Genomic DNA, 15344 nt, shown 5'->3' with positions numbered 1-15344 from the left:
TTCGGTCACAGAGGTGGGGAGGGGTGGACGTCAGAACGTGAGCGCGCGAGCCTCGGGGGACGCTGGCTGCGGGAGCGCGCACGCTCCTTCACGGGCGGAGAGTCCGTCTGCCTTTTGACCCTCTGCGCCCTTCTTCATCCCGCGAACGGCGCAGGTGAAGTTCATTCCCCTCCCGGAGCCCGGAAGCTTGCAGTCCGTCCACCATGGCACAGAATATACGGGAACTTCTGAAGGTCATGATGAAATCTCCCGGCTTTGATAGAGTTTTGGAAAAGGTACTGGAGGCGAAGTCCGGAAAGAAGAGGCTCTGTGAATAAATGATCGCTGTCTAGCTTCTGTTGGAATGCGCCCCAAGTCCCCATTAGCAAAGGTGGTTTCCCACTGCTTAACGGAGCCTCGGGTGTGTCGGGTTGAATTCGCGTTTTCTCTCAGGTAAAGTGGAGCCTTCCACGAGCGGGCAGGTAAAAAGTACGGCAACGCCGAAGCGCCCGTCAGGGTTGTGGACGGCAGCGATGATCCGCTATGGAAAGTAGGAAAGCCCGGTACTTGGTAGCGTGAAAGAGAGGCGTCGCTCGGTGGAGGTTTGGGAGAGTTCACAAACGTATTCTAGCAGCTCCTGGAGAGGTAAGTCCTGGTCCTTGAATGGAAGTCAAGGCATTTGAGAGCTGCACTTGTAAGGTTTTGAGGTGTTTGGAGAACGTCATTTGCAGCGAGATACAAGTGCTGTTGAGTTAGGAAGACTCGGGTCTCTGTCCCCTGTCACCGGACCAAACTAAACCCAAAGGGTTAGGTGTCAAGGTCATTGTTAGAGGCTTTGTTGGAAGTATTGGTGGATAAGCATCCATGACAAAAGCGTACACTCAGTGTGTACACTCAAAAGGTACACTCAGTGTGGAGGAACTTCCCAAGAACTTTGAAAGTTTATTCTAATTAAGGAAGTGAGCCGTGGGGAACGGCGGTGGTGGCTCTTCCCTGTAATCCTGGGTACTCAGAAGTCAGAGTCACGGTTTGAAAGCAGTCTGGACAGGAAAATCGGGTGCGAGTCTTATTTCCAATTAACCAACTGTAAGCAGAGCTGTGCCCAAGTGGTAAAACACTGCAGAATACAGGGAAATTTGGAAGTGAAATTTAATATTGACCTAAAATCATTCCTAAGTCTTCCTCCTGGAACACGCCTCTCAGGTTGTATTTTAACAGTGTAATAACTGTCATGGGCTGGGAAGGTGGCTCAGTGGTAGAGCGCTTGCCTTGCATGCCTGAGGCCCTGGGTTCCATTCCTCAGCACCACATAAGCAAAAAGAAAAAAGCTGGATGTGGCGCTGTGGCTCAAGTGGTAGAGCACTAGCCTTGAGCTGAAGAGCTGAGGGACAGCACCCAGGCCCAGAGTTCAAGCCCCACGACTGGACCCCCCCCCAAAAAAAGAGAGACACTCAGATTTTAGGGCTGGGAAGGTGGCTCAGTGGTAGAGCGCTTGCCTTGCATGCATGAGGCCCTGGGTTCGATTCCTCAGCACCACATAAGCAAAAAGAAAAAAGCTGGAAGTGGCGCTGTGGCTCAAGTGGTAGAGCGCTAGCCTTGAGCTGAAGAGCTGAGGGACAGCGCCCAGGCCCAGAGTTAAGGCCCCACAACCGGACCCCCCCCCAAAAAAGAATGAAATTCAATATATGTTTAACACTATTTCTCAATTCAGACTCATGACATTGAGATAGTGGCTATTAAACCACAATTTATAGCTTAGTAGGTGCTCTGTATTTGGTAATTTAATCTAAAAGACATCAGGTGGTTATTTATGTTGGGGTAGGCAGAGAAGCTAGGGCTTAAGGTACATGTGCAAAGTAATTTATACTGTAGACATGGCCCCTCTTATTGTAAATTTTAAGGTCTTACTAGACAAGTGGTCCTCCATTGGGGATGATTTTGCTCCCCAAGTTGGATGTCTCAGGACATTTTTTTTTTCCTGGCTGTGGGGCTTGAACTCAGGGCCTGGGCACTGTCCCTGAGCTTTTTCACTCAAGGCTAGAGCTCTGTCATTTTAAGCCACAGCACCCCTTCCAGTTTTCTGGTGGTTAATTGGAGATGAGTCTCACAGACTTTTCTGCATGGGCTGGCTTTAACCAGGATCCTCAGATCTCAGCCTCCTGAGAAGCTAGGATTACAGCTGTGAGCCACTGGCACCTAGCTGCAAACATTTGGGGGCGGGGGGTTGGGGAGGATCTGTTGCAGGGCTTGAACTCTGAGCCTGGGTGCTTAGCTCTTCAGCTCAAGGCTAGTGGTCTACCACTTGAGTCACAGTGCCACTTCCTGTTTTCTGAGTGTTTTCAATAATATTGGACTCAGGGACTTTCCTGCTCAGGCTGGTTTTGAAACTCGATCCTCAGATCTCAGCCTCCTGAGTAGATAGGATTACAGGCATGAGCCACCAGCACTGGGCATGGAAACATTTTTGATCCTCACAATTTAAATAGAGTAGGAGAGTTGCTACTGCTATCTAATGGGTAGAGGCTGGATGGAGATTCTGATAAATATTCTGCAGGACACAGATTTGTACAGGTCACTTTTAAATGCTAAAGTTGAGAACCTTGACTTAGACTGTTCTCTTAATTTCTTGATTTGTCCTGGAGTCAAAACTGGTTAAATTGCCACTGTGTTTTCTAAATGTGCACTGTCTTTGCATTGAACTTTGAGTTATTTCAAATTGTGGGACCTCATATCTTGATACGAAATAGAATATGGGGCTGGGAAGGCGGCTCAGTGATAGAGTACTTGCCTTGCATGCATGAGACTGTGGGTTTGATTCCTCAGCACCACATAAGCAGAAAAAGCCGGAAGTGGTGCTGTGGCTAGAGTGGTAGAGCACTAGCCTTGAGCTGATGATCTGAGGGACAGCGCCCAGGCCCAGACCAAAAAAAAGAAAAGAAAAGAGATAGAATATGATCTTTTTTCAAATTGTTAATGATTAAAGAAAGGAGTGCAGCCCCAAAGTAGAGTGTATGTGCAAGGCTTTGGATTCAACCTTAGTTATCAAGAAATTTATAAAATCCTTTTTATTGTTGTTGGTCACAGGACTTGAACTCTGGGCCTGGGCCCTGTCCCTCAGCTCTTCAGCTCAAGGGCTAGTGCTCTACTATTTGAACCACAGCACCACTTCTGCTTTTCTGGTGATTTATTGGAGATAAGAGTTTCCTGGCTTTTCCTGCCGGGGCTGGCTTTGAACCTCAGATCTGAAGCCTCCTGAGTAGTTAGGATTACAGGCATAAGCCATCAGTGCCTAGCTTATAAAATCTTTTATAGGGGCTGGGAAGGTGGCTCAGTGGTAGAGCACTTGCCTTGCATGCTCGAGGCCCTGGGTTCGATTCCTCAGCACCACATAAGAAAAAAGCCAGAAGTGGCGCTGTGGCTCAAGTGGTAGAGTGCTAGCCTTGAGCTGAAGAGCTGAGGGACAGCACCCAGGCCCAGAGTTCAGGCCCCAGGACCAGACCCCAAAAAAATAAAAAAAAATCTTTTATACCACAATTATGTAGTATGCAAAATGTAGTAACAGCATATTAATATGTAACCAATATATTGGTTATAAAATAATACAAAAAATACAATATTATACTATCATTGTTGTACTATGCAATTATATATATTTTTTTTATTTTTTATTTTTTTTGCCAGCCCTGAGGCTTGAACTCAGGGCCTTAGCACTGCTCCTCAGCTTCTTTTGCTCAAAGCTATCACTCTACCACTTGAGCCACAGCAGCACTTCTAGCCTTTTCTGTTTATGTGGTGCTGAGGAATCGAACCCAGGGCTTCATGCATGCAAGGCAGTCTACCACTAAGCTACATTCCTAGCCAATATAAAATATTTTAAATAATATAAAATTATTTGTTAAACACTCTTTGTTAACTACTATGGCTTTTGTCACCTCACTGGACCCTGACTTGTTATTTTATGAAAAAAAAGTTTTCCCTTCTGTTTAAGCATGACACTAGAGGTTTTTGTTGTTTTGTGCCAGTCCTGGGGCTTGAACTCAGGGCCTGGTCACTGTCCCTGAGCTTTTGTGCTCAAGGCTGGTCCTCTATTACTTGAGCTACAGCTTCACTTCCAGCTTTTTTGTTGGTGAATTGGAGATAAGAATCTCACAGATTTTACTGTTGTGCTAGCTTTGAACCTGATCCTCAGATTTCAATCTCCTGAGTAGCTAGGATTACAGACATGATCCACCAGAGAGCACCAACACCTTTAAGACCAGGAATGCTTTTCATTTTCTCCTTTTAAAAAAAAAAAGTCCTCTCCAAATATTTAATTTTAAATGAATTGTTTTGTTATTTTTGATGCTACTGAAGATTAAACTCAGGACCTTGCACTTACTAAACAAGTGTTATGCCACTTGAGCTGTGTTTCCAGCACCTCCCCATTAATGTTATTTATGAAATGTATAGCATAGGGTCTCACTTTGTGCGCAGTCTGGGCTGTGATCCATTTGTGCGGATGGCAGGCATTCAATACTGCACACAGCATTGATTGAGATATAGAGTCTTGAGAATTTTTTTGTGTCCAAACTGGCTTCAAACCACAACTCCCCTAATATCTACCACCTTCCAAATAGAATTACAGGCTTGAGCCACCACACCCAGCCCTGATGTGTTTTTTGTTTAGTTTTGTTTTTGTATCAGTACTAAGGCTTGAACTCAGAGCTTGGGTCCTGTCCCTTAGCCTTTTTGGTCAAAGTTAATGCTCTAGCACTTGTGCCACAAGCCTTCCAGCTTTTTTAGTGACTAACTGGCAATTAGAGTTTATGGACTTTCCTGCCTTGGCTGTCTGGGAACTACAATCCTCAAATCTCAGCCTTTGGAGTAGCTAGGATTACAGGCATGAGCCACCAGCGTCTGGCCCAGCATTACTTTTTAGAAAGTGGAAGAGTTATATGATCTGAAGAGAAATCAGAGTATTGAATGCAAAGTTTTACAAATTGTTAAAACTCTAAATTGACATAAGGATGTGTACTGTCTCCTAAAATCATCTATGTTCTTACTACATTACTCTTGCAAAGATGAGAAAGGGGTATTTCTGAATAAGAACCAGGTTTTGAATTCTGTTGCTTCAGATTTACCATTACTAAATATAGGTAGTTGTCAAAGCAAAACTCTGTTTTTTTGTGTGTTTTAGTGTTTTTTTGGGTGGGGGGGGGTGGAAGGAGGTGGAACTGTGGGGAGGAGTTGCTGGTCTGGGGCTTGTCAGGGCCTGGACACTATTCTTTTACTTTTTGCATCCAGGCTGGTGCTCTACCACTTGAGCCACAGTTCTGCTTCTGACTTTTTGGGGTGGATAATTGAAGATAAAGTCTCATGGACTTTCCTGCATATGCTAACTTAAAACTGCAAACCTTGGGCCGGGCGCTGGTGGGTCAGGGCCAGGCGCTGGTGGGTCACGCCTGCAATCCTAGCTACTCAGGAGGCTGAGATCTGAGGATCGCAGTTTGAAGCCAGTCCAGGCAGGAAAGTCCATGAGACGTTTATCTCCAATAAACCACCAGAAAACTAGAAGTGGTACTGTGGCTCAAGTGGTAGAATGCTAGCCTTGGACTGAAGAGCTGAGGGACAGCACCAAGCCCAGAGAGTTCAAGCCCTACCACCAAAACAACAAAAACAACCAAAAACCCTGCAATCCTCAGATCTCAGCTTCCTGAGTAGCTAGGATTACAAGGGTGAGCCACCAGCTCCTTTCATAAATCTTACTAAAAGATCATCTTTAAATTTGTCAAAAAATTAAATACTATAGACTATAAAGAAATACCAACCATAAACCAGGAAATAGTGGCTCATATCTATAATCCTAGCTACTTGAGAGGCTGAGGTTAGGAGGATTATGATCTGAGGACAGCGTGGACAGGAAAGTTTTAAGACCCCTTCTCCACTAATAGCCTGGCCATGGTAGTATGCACCTGAGAGCCTCACTATGTAACAAGCCGAGAGTGGGCAATTTGGGCAAATAAAAAGACTCCATCTTTTTTTGTATGTGTGTGCTGCTCCTGAGACTTGAACTCAGGCCCTGGGTACTATCCCTGAGCTTTTTTACTCAAGGCCGACGCTCTACCATTTGAGTCACAGCTCTACTACTGCTTTTTGTAGTTAGGGAGAATCTCATAGACCTTCCTGCCAGACTTTCCAGGCTGGCTTTGAACCGTGATCTGCAGATCTCAGTTCCTGAGTAGCTATGATTACAGGTGTGACTCACCAGAACGTGGCTTCATAAGAGTCCATCTTAATTGAAGGAACTGGATATAGCAGCCTTTGCTTGTCATTCTGGCATACAGTTGGAAGCCAAAATAGGAAAATCACTGTTTAGGCACATACCAAGAAGCAAAACCCTCACTCAAAAGTAACCAGCACAAAAAAAGTCTGGAGGACCACTGGTGACTGTAATTCTAGCTACTCAGGAGGCTGAGATCTGAGGGTTCTAATTTGAAGCCAGCCCTGGAAGGAAAGTTCATGACATCTCCAACTAAGCACAGACACAAAGTGCAACTGTGGTGCAGGTGCTAAGAACAACTTTAAGCCCTTGAGGCCCTAAGTTCAACCTCTACTGGCACAACAAAGGTCTGGAGGTGTGGTTCAGCAGTAGAGCACCTGTCTAGCAAGTACAAGGCTCTGAATTCAAACCCTAGTGCCACCAAAATTTTTCTTGCCTGTTAAGAATTTATAACTTAAGCCAGGCGCTCGTGGCTCACGCCTGTAATCCTAGCTACACAGGAGGCTAAGATCTGAGGATGGCGGTTCAAAGCCAGCCCGGACAGGAACCTCCGTGAGACTCTTATGTCCAGTAACCCACCAGAAAACTGGAAGTGGCGCTGTGGCTTAAGTGGTAGCGTGCTCGCCTTGAATTGAAGAGCTGAGGGACAGCGCCTAGGCCCAGAGTTCAAGCCCTGTGACTGACCAAAAAAAAAGAATTTATAACTTAGAAAAGTGAATTCTAAGTTTCATCAAAGGTACTAGAAGAAAAAATAAAGGAGTTGGGGTGAATAACTTCAGAAAACATTATATATATCAATTCCCATTTTTAAATACATGGCTCAGTAGTATTAGTTACACTCATATTGTTGTACAACTGTCACCACTATCTTCATAACTTTATATGTTGCAAAACTGGAACTGAATTCCCACTAAATAGTAAATCCCATTCTTTAGTCCCTTCCCCGCCCCAAGCAACTGCCATTCTACTTTGCATCCCTATGAACTGATTACCATAGATACTTATAATAAATGGAGATGTGTGTCCTTGTTATAAGACTTTTGACTAATTCTAGATTTTAAAATGTTCAGTTTTATGCTTGTCATTGAAACAACTTCATAATAGCAAAAATAGTTAAAAGGTTAGACTTAATCTTATACTTATTAAAAGATTAGACTTAATTACACTTATTAAAAACCACAAGAAGGCAGTGGTATTCAAGTTTACCAACATGTTATACCAATAAAAATGATCAGATATGTTATTGGTCATTAAAATTGTTCAAAAATAAGAAATACACAAAAATGTAATGAGGCGAGATCTTTAGGTTTATGGGCAAGCAATATCTTCACAGCACTATTTGTGATATGACAATCAGGAAATAAAACTTAAATGTCCAGTCACAAGAAAACTGGCAAAAGAAATCAGGACAGCTCCATGTGGAAAGACCTTTAAGTCACATCTTTCAACTAACAGGAGTAGGTCATTATATGATGTATCATATGAGTATTTTTGTGTGTGTGCAAATACTGGACAAAACTGAACTCAGAGCCTCTAACTCTTGGTTGGCTTTTTCATTCAAGGCTGGTGATCTAACACTTGAGTCACAGCTCCACTTCCAGCTTTCAGGGGGCTAACTGGATATAAGAGTCTCGTGGACTTTTCTGCCTAGACTGGCTTTCATATCACAGACTCTTTTTTTGTGTGTGAACATACTGTACAGAGGGGTTACAATTACATGGGCAGGATAATGCATACATTTCTTACCAAGCATTGCAGCCTCCTCCTTTGGTTTACCCTTTCCCAGCCTCCCCCCTCCCCCCCACCCCCCCCCACTCAACCCTCCTACCCCCCCCCCCCGCACCAACGTTGTAAAGCTTGTTTTTCAGCATGACAACTTGTACTTCTCATTGTTGCTACAGGTCCACCTGTATCCTTAAACAACTGGTTTTTCCCCATCTCCTCCACAAGTTATACTGACATCAAATATAGTGAAAGCAGGGGTTATACTGTGGGGGAGGGACATACAAAGCAACAAAGACATAACCTTATAAATGCGTTCGAAACACATGCATGAAGGAAAAAAACATTAAAATACATATCTAAGGGTTCATTTTCCTGACATCACATTATCTGACCTTTTCCGCTTGACTCATACATATACGAGATATTGCAAATTAGGGAAACCATGGGACCTATGTTTCTTTGGGCCTGGCTTACTTCACTTAATATAATTTTTTCCAAGTTTTTCCATTTCCTAACAAATGGGGCAATGTCATTCTTTCTGATGGAGGCATAGAATTCCATTGTGTATATATACCACATTTTCTTGATCCATTCATCTACTGAGGGGCATCTGGGTTGGTTCCATATCTTAGCTATGGTAAATAATGCTGCAATAAACATTGTTGTGCTGGTAGCTTTAGTGCATATCACAGACTCTTGAGTAGCTAGAGTTTATAGGCATGAGCCACTGAGCCTGGCTTTATCATATTTATTTTTTATGACACATGCCATTATTTGTCAGGCACTAAATACATTGCTAATATAAACTCAACTGTTTTAAGTCAAAAGTTAAAAAAAAATCCCAATAGTCTGGAAAAGAATTTCATCTGATGAGTAGTGAAAATCTAATATGCTAAGAAGAGCTGTGGAGACAAATGGTCTTCTAGGGCACAAAACATAAAAACATGCTATTTATAGAAAAATGCAGATTACCAACAAAAAAAATCAGGACACTTAACACTATTATTAGTCTTGTAAATCAAACATGACATGATTTCCCCATCGGGTTGTAAAAATGAGCAGTATACATTTCTGACGAGCAGTGAGAGAAAAGACATCATAGCTGCTGGAAAGCAATCTTAGGCAGTTCTCCTGCCTCACCTTCCCAAGAAGCTGCGACTCCAGGGGCACACCACTGCCTCCAGCTTAGTTTCTTTTTCTTGAGAAGTTTTAAATGTCATCGGAGAGTATGTCACAAATAGTGACATTTCAGTAAAAACCTGAGCAAGTTATGGGTCTTGAAGAGGAAGACTGTTCCATAAAGGAGAACAGTGTTAAATCCCCAAAACTTTACAATAGTACTTAACAGTGTGAAGAGGAACCCCAAAGATGCTAACAAGGGGGTTGCTGGATGATTTCATACATGGCTTTGTCGTGTCTAAAAACTTTTTGTAGCAGTACTAGGAAAGCAATCTACCAAAGCCATATCCCTACCCCAATCTTTTTTTTTTTTTAACTTGTTTTTGTGCCAGTCCTGGGGCTTGAACTCAGGTCTAGGTGCTGTCCCCTTGGTGCTCTTCCTCAAGGCTCAGCACTCTTCCACCTAAGGCCCATCCCTTATCTTGTGGTTTTGGTGAATTGGAGATAGTAATCTCCTGGAATCTTCACCCAGACTGGCTTGGAACCATGATGCTCAATTTATAGGATTACACTTATGAGCCACTGGTGCCCAGCACAATGATTTTAGTTTAACAGATTAAAATAGAAATGGAGAAGACAGAGCAAAATATTTCCTGCCCCCCCCCCAATACAGGAAAAGACTCCAAGCCTAGCCCACTTTTGTTTTTCCACACAGGTACTGGGACTTGAACTAATGGCCTGTTCTCATTCGCCTTTTTTTAATCAAGACTGACATCATTTGAACCATACCTCCACTTGTAGCCATTTTTAATCAGAATATAGCTCTCCATGAGCCTCTCACCAATAAGACTACTTATTAACTATGGAAGGATGTACAGGACATTGTCATTGTTATACCAGCTTAATAATTGCTTTACTTAGGAGACATGAATTGGCAATACATTGCCATTTCTTCTGTCATGTCAGGCTAACTTATACAAAGTTATCTATACCTCAGTGAAGATTTATACCAGTTTTAAGTTAACATGTTCTGTGGTCCTTCCTTGGGGAAAAGGAAGAAAACAGTCTATTTAAATCTATCTCTAAGGATTGCTGTTCAAAGCCAGCAGGGCAGCAAAGTCAGATTCATGTCCAGTAAACCACCAGAAAAGCCAGAAATGGAGCTTTTCCTCAAATGGTAGAACACCTAGCCTTGAGCAAAAAAGTTCAGGGGCAGTGCCAATGCCCTAGTTCAAGCCTCCATACTGGCATACACACAAAAAAGATGAACTTTGTTCCTATTTGGTGTGTATTATTAGTTCATGGGGCCATCTTGTGGCTAGATCACGTATTGCTACAGACAACCCAATTTTTAACTTTTTTCCCCATTGATTTAACGCTATTGTATAACATGACAGTAATTGGGGGATGGTTTGTATTATTTTGGTTTTGTTTCCTTCATGACCTTTGAAGAATAAACAGCAACCAGAGTAATTTGATTTTTGGTTTGTGAATCTCAGTAGAGAACTCTGTCTCTATGTATCTAGAGACTTTATCAGTCAGTGGTTAGAAGAACAAAGAAGGTAGACCTAGATCTAAAACTTAGGGGTGATCTTGACAATAAACCACTCTGAATTTATCAGGAAAATCAAAATTATCCCTGTCTTATTATACAATATGGTCATGCACCAATCACATAATGACATTTTGGTCGATGGACTGGACTGTACATACTATAGTGGTCCCATGAGTATATTCTGATGCTAAACATCCCTGTGGCCAATAAACACATAGCTGAAGACAAAACTGGAAGAACCTCCAAGAAAATTCACATACCCCTCAACAAGTTTTTTGTTTTTTGCCAATCTTGGGGCTTGAATTCAGGGCCTGGGCACTGTCCCTGAGCTTCTTTTGCTTAAGGCTAACACTCTACCACTTTAGCCAGAGTGCCACTTCTGGCTTTCTCTGTTTATGTGGTAATAAGGAATCAAAACTCAGGGCTTCATGCATGCTAGGCACTTACTCTACCACTAAGCCACATTCCCAGCCCAAGTTCCTAAAAAAGTTTGAAAATACAGGCCATCACTGAAAGGCTATAAAACAATAGTATTCATGGTGTGTTAACTGCTTTCAAGCAAATCTGTGATTGAAAAAACAAGCATGTCACCATGGACGTATTCCTGAAAGTACTTCTGAAGAAGCTTAATTCTAACTCAATACTGAATTTCTTCCTGCCTGTTTTTTCAAGGTGTTTTCAACTACTCAAAAATTAAGTCATTTAGAAAATTACTTTTCTTGTGCAAAAATTAGGAACCCAAATTAGACGTATATATGGCTACAAAGAGATGACAGAGAGGGGCGGTTAGCACTTGCCTAGCCAGCTCAAGGCCCTGGGTTCAGTTCTCCAAGTCAGGGATCAGGTGGCTTAGTTGGTACAACTGAAAACTGAATTCCGCAGAAATAAAGATTAGCAAAAACTATTGTTCCCCTAAATATTCCCCTTTAAAAAAATAATCTACTACTAGGCATTGGTGGTTTGCACTACTTGGGAGGCTGAGATATGAGAATCACACAGTTCAAAGCCAGCTGGGGCAGGAAAATCTGTAACTCTTTATCTTCAGTTAACTACCAAAAAGATGGAAGTAGAGTTGTACTTCAAGTGGTACAGCACTAGCTTTGGGCAGAAAAGTTCAGCCACAGTGCCCAGGATTGGTACGTGCGCGCATGCACACAAAAATCTAGCAAGTTAATTGAATTTCGGAATCAACTTTTGGGGGAAATTCAGTTTCATCCAATGATTGTTTTCAATGGACTGTTTGAATTTTTTCTAATGACTAATTATTATTATTATTATTACATTTAGGTGACTGTCGTCTCTGCTGCTCCTGAAAAACTAGTTTGTGAAATGAAAGTAGAAGAACAGCACGCTAATAAGCTTGGTACTCTCCATGGTGGTCTGACAGCAACCTTAATAGATTCCATATCAACCATGGCTCTGATGTGCACAGAAAGAGGAGCACCAGGAGTCAGTGTTGACATGAACATAACGTATGTATCCAAGCCATATCCAACATAGCGCTAAACATTTCATAACTTCAAACAAAGCTAAATATTAGTGAAGCATGGGATCCAATTAGATGCTATTCTTAAATACAGCTATAAATCTATAGCCATATGCCATGGCTTTCGAACCTAGAAGTAAAACAGTTCTAATTATAGTCACTGGCCGGGTGCCGGTGGCTCACGCCTGTAATCCTAGCTACTCAGGAGGCTGAGATCTGAGAATCATGGTTCAAAGCCAGCCTGGGCAAGACCATGGGACTCCTATCTCCAATAAACCACCAGAAAACTGGAAGTGGCGCTGTAGCTCAAGTGGTAGATGCTCGCCTTGAGCTGAAGAGCTGAGGGACAGCACCCAGGCCCACAGTTCAAGCCCCATGACTGACCCAAAAAAACAAAAAAAGTCACCCCTCCATATCTGTGGGTGATTGGTTCTAAGACCCCACTCAAAATATGAATGTTGACTCCCTCCCATATGGGAGTAAAATGGCATATATATATATATATATATATACCATTATATATATGTACCTATACATATATATGCATATTTATGTGTGTATATGTGTGTGTGTGTGTGTATATATACATATATATATATATATATATATATATATATCCTATACATTCTCTCCTGTATTCTTTTTGTGTGTGCTGTTTATCTAGAGCTTGAACTTAGGACCTGGATGCTATCCCTTAGCTTTGTCACTCAAGGCTGGTGCTCTACCATTTGACCCATTTTTCAACTTTTTGGTGGTAAGATAGGAGATAAAATTCTCATGAACATTGGCTTCACTGCCCTATTGTTAGTAACTCAAAAATAAGGCATGTTGCCAAAACATTGGCCACCAAGAGCTGCCTAAATTTCAAAATTTGATAAACTGAACAGACATGGTCTAGAGGAAAGTTTCAGTTTATAGATATCTCAAAACTAAATGTTTCAGTCTCTAAACACCTCCTGTGCTAGACACCACTCAGGATACCATATTTACTCCTGCATGTTTTTTTTTGCACTAGGATTGAACCAAGAGCCGCTTGCAAGCACCCAACCACTGAGCTATACAAACCCTATATTAAATCTTATATTACATAGATAGAACTTGTCTTCCACAGAATATGACTTGGATTTAAAAAAAAAAAAGGGCCGGGAAGTTGGCTCAGTGGTAGAGTGCTTCGATTCCTTAGCACCACATAAACAGAAAAACCCAGAAGTGGCGCAGTGGCTCAAGTGATAGAGCGCTAGCCTTGAGCTGAAGAGCTGAGGGACAGCGCTCAGGCCCCAGAGTTCAGGCCTATGACTGACAAAAAAAAAAAAAGTTACGAGTTCCAAAATAACAAAAGAGGAAATTCTAGGATAAGAATACTATTGACTAAGTGGCAGCTTCCAGATCCCCTAATTTAACAGTTTTTCATTTATGCACAAGAAACTGCTGGCTTTCTTTACATTCATTTAATAGCTAATAGCTAAGTTCTTTACTTTTTTTTGTCAGTGGTGGGGCTTGAACTCTGGGCCTAAGCACTGTCCCTCAGCTCTTCAGCTCAAGGCTAGCACTCTACCACTTATTAAATTCTGTTATGAGAAAAGAAACACTATTGATAAGGGATGGATGAGAGCAAAACCAACCATTCAAATATGATAGGAAAGCTTGTCATTATTCTTAAATTTTAGGAATAAGCTACATAGGAAAGTGGTTGAGTTTATCATAACCTTCCCTTTTAAAAGCTTTCCATTAACCATAAATATTTTCTTTCAAGGTACATGTCACCTGCTAAAATAGGAGAAGAAGTAGTGATTACAGCACATATTCTGAAGCAAGGAAGAACACTTGCATTTGCCTCTGTAGATTTGACTAACAAGGCCACAGGAAAACTAATAGCACAAGGCCGACATACAAAACACCTGGGAAACTGAGAAAAACAGCAGAATGACTTAAAGTGAACATTACGTACAAATTTTGAACAAGTTTAAAAATAAAAGAACAAAAATATTTTCTTGGGCTGGGAATGTGACTTAGTGGTAGTAGAGTGCTTGCCTAGCATGCATGAAGCTCTGGATTCGATTCCTCAGTACAACAGATACAGAAAAAGCTGGAAGTGGAGCTGTGGCTCAAGTAGTAGAATGACAGCCTTGAGCGGAAAAAAATCTAAGGGACAGTTCCCAGGCCAAGTTCAAACCCCAGGACTGGCAAAATAAACGAATAAATTGTGGAAAACAATGTATAAAGCAGTTAGTGCTGAGGTGTGTCTATTCATTTGAACTATCTTCAGTTTTATTTTTTTAGAACTTCCTAGCATTTTCAAAACAAAAACAAACTCAAGATTAGCTATTTTAGCTGGGTGCTAGTGGCTTGTCCCTGTGATCCTACTCTGGAGGCTGAGATCTGAGGATCACAGTTCAAAGTCAGTCCATGAGACTTATCTCCAGTTAACTACCAGAAAACCTAAGTGATACTGAGGCTCAAGTGGTAGAGCACTCACCTTGAGCTGAAGTGCTGAGGGACTGCCCCACAACCAGCAAGAAAAAAATTAGCAATCCTAATCTAAGATTAATGTCCAACACTGAAGAGAAATATAAATGGACACCTTTGTTTGGGCTGTTGTAATGCAACTATAGAAGATATACCTTATATAAAACAATTTCTGGAGGCTGAAGAGGTCCAGCCCATTGTCTGCTTTAGTTATCTTCAAATGGCAGAAGAGTCAAGGAATGTTTCTCTGAAGAATCATAAATGCTAATAAAAGTGCCTCCAAAAGAACCTACCTCCTAAAATCATCACCTTAGAGGATTCTTAAGGGGATACATTCAGACTACAGCAGCTCTAAAGTGCCATGCCACTTTCCATTTTCGTTATGTGGCCTAGAATAATCAAATTTGAAGCAAAGCATATTAGTGACACCAGAAATGGCCCAAATACCTCTCTGCTCTAGCCTGGAATCTCTTGTATTAAAGGGTGGGGAAAAGCATATGACAAGCCATAATATTGAATTTCCTCATCTGTTATACTGAAGAAAAAAAGATGGCAAACCACTTAAGTCCATTTCTCAAAAGTTCTGTGGACTGTGGAACTCCTAATAAATTGGATTTCTCTATCAGTAATCATTTCCTACTAACTGGAAACAGCTGTGTTACACTTTGCCTGTATTAGAATGCATGCTGGGGACTGGGAAATTTAGCTCAGTGAAAGAACATAGACCACTTGCCTAGCAAATGCCAAGTTGCCAA

At 41.8% G+C, this 15344-nt stretch overlaps 1 protein-coding gene across 1 annotated transcript; it reads left to right on the top strand.

Moving 5' to 3' along the window:
* The first annotated feature begins 71 nt into the window (after positions 1-71).
* Positions 72-14131, top strand: Acot13 (acyl-CoA thioesterase 13). Its single transcript, XM_013035242.1, has 3 exons — positions 72-275; positions 11925-12109; positions 13877-14131. Exons 1-3 carry the CDS (start codon positions 204-206, stop codon positions 14031-14033), a joined length of 414 nt encoding a protein of 137 aa, XP_012890696.1. The 5' UTR covers positions 72-203; the 3' UTR covers positions 14034-14131.
* The last annotated feature ends 1213 nt before the right edge of the window (positions 14132-15344 follow it).

This window comes from Dipodomys ordii, unplaced genomic scaffold (assembly GCF_000151885.1).
Source record: "Dipodomys ordii isolate 6190 unplaced genomic scaffold, Dord_2.0 Scaffold206, whole genome shotgun sequence".
NCBI classification, from domain to species: Eukaryota; Metazoa; Chordata; class Mammalia; order Rodentia; family Heteromyidae; genus Dipodomys; species Dipodomys ordii.
This window is presented reverse-complemented; position numbering and strand designations above follow the sequence as displayed.

Coding starts and splice junctions, on each gene's coding strand:
- Acot13 (XM_013035242.1), top strand. CDS start 204: ATGGCACAGAATATACGGGAACTTCTGAAGGTCATGATGAAATCTCCC. Junction 276..11,924: donor TTGATAGAGTTTTGGAAAAG/GTACTGGAGGCG, acceptor TATTACATTTAG/GTGACTGTCGTCTCTGCTGC. Junction 12,110..13,876: donor AGTGTTGACATGAACATAAC/GTATGTATCCAA, acceptor TTTTCTTTCAAG/GTACATGTCACCTGCTAAAA.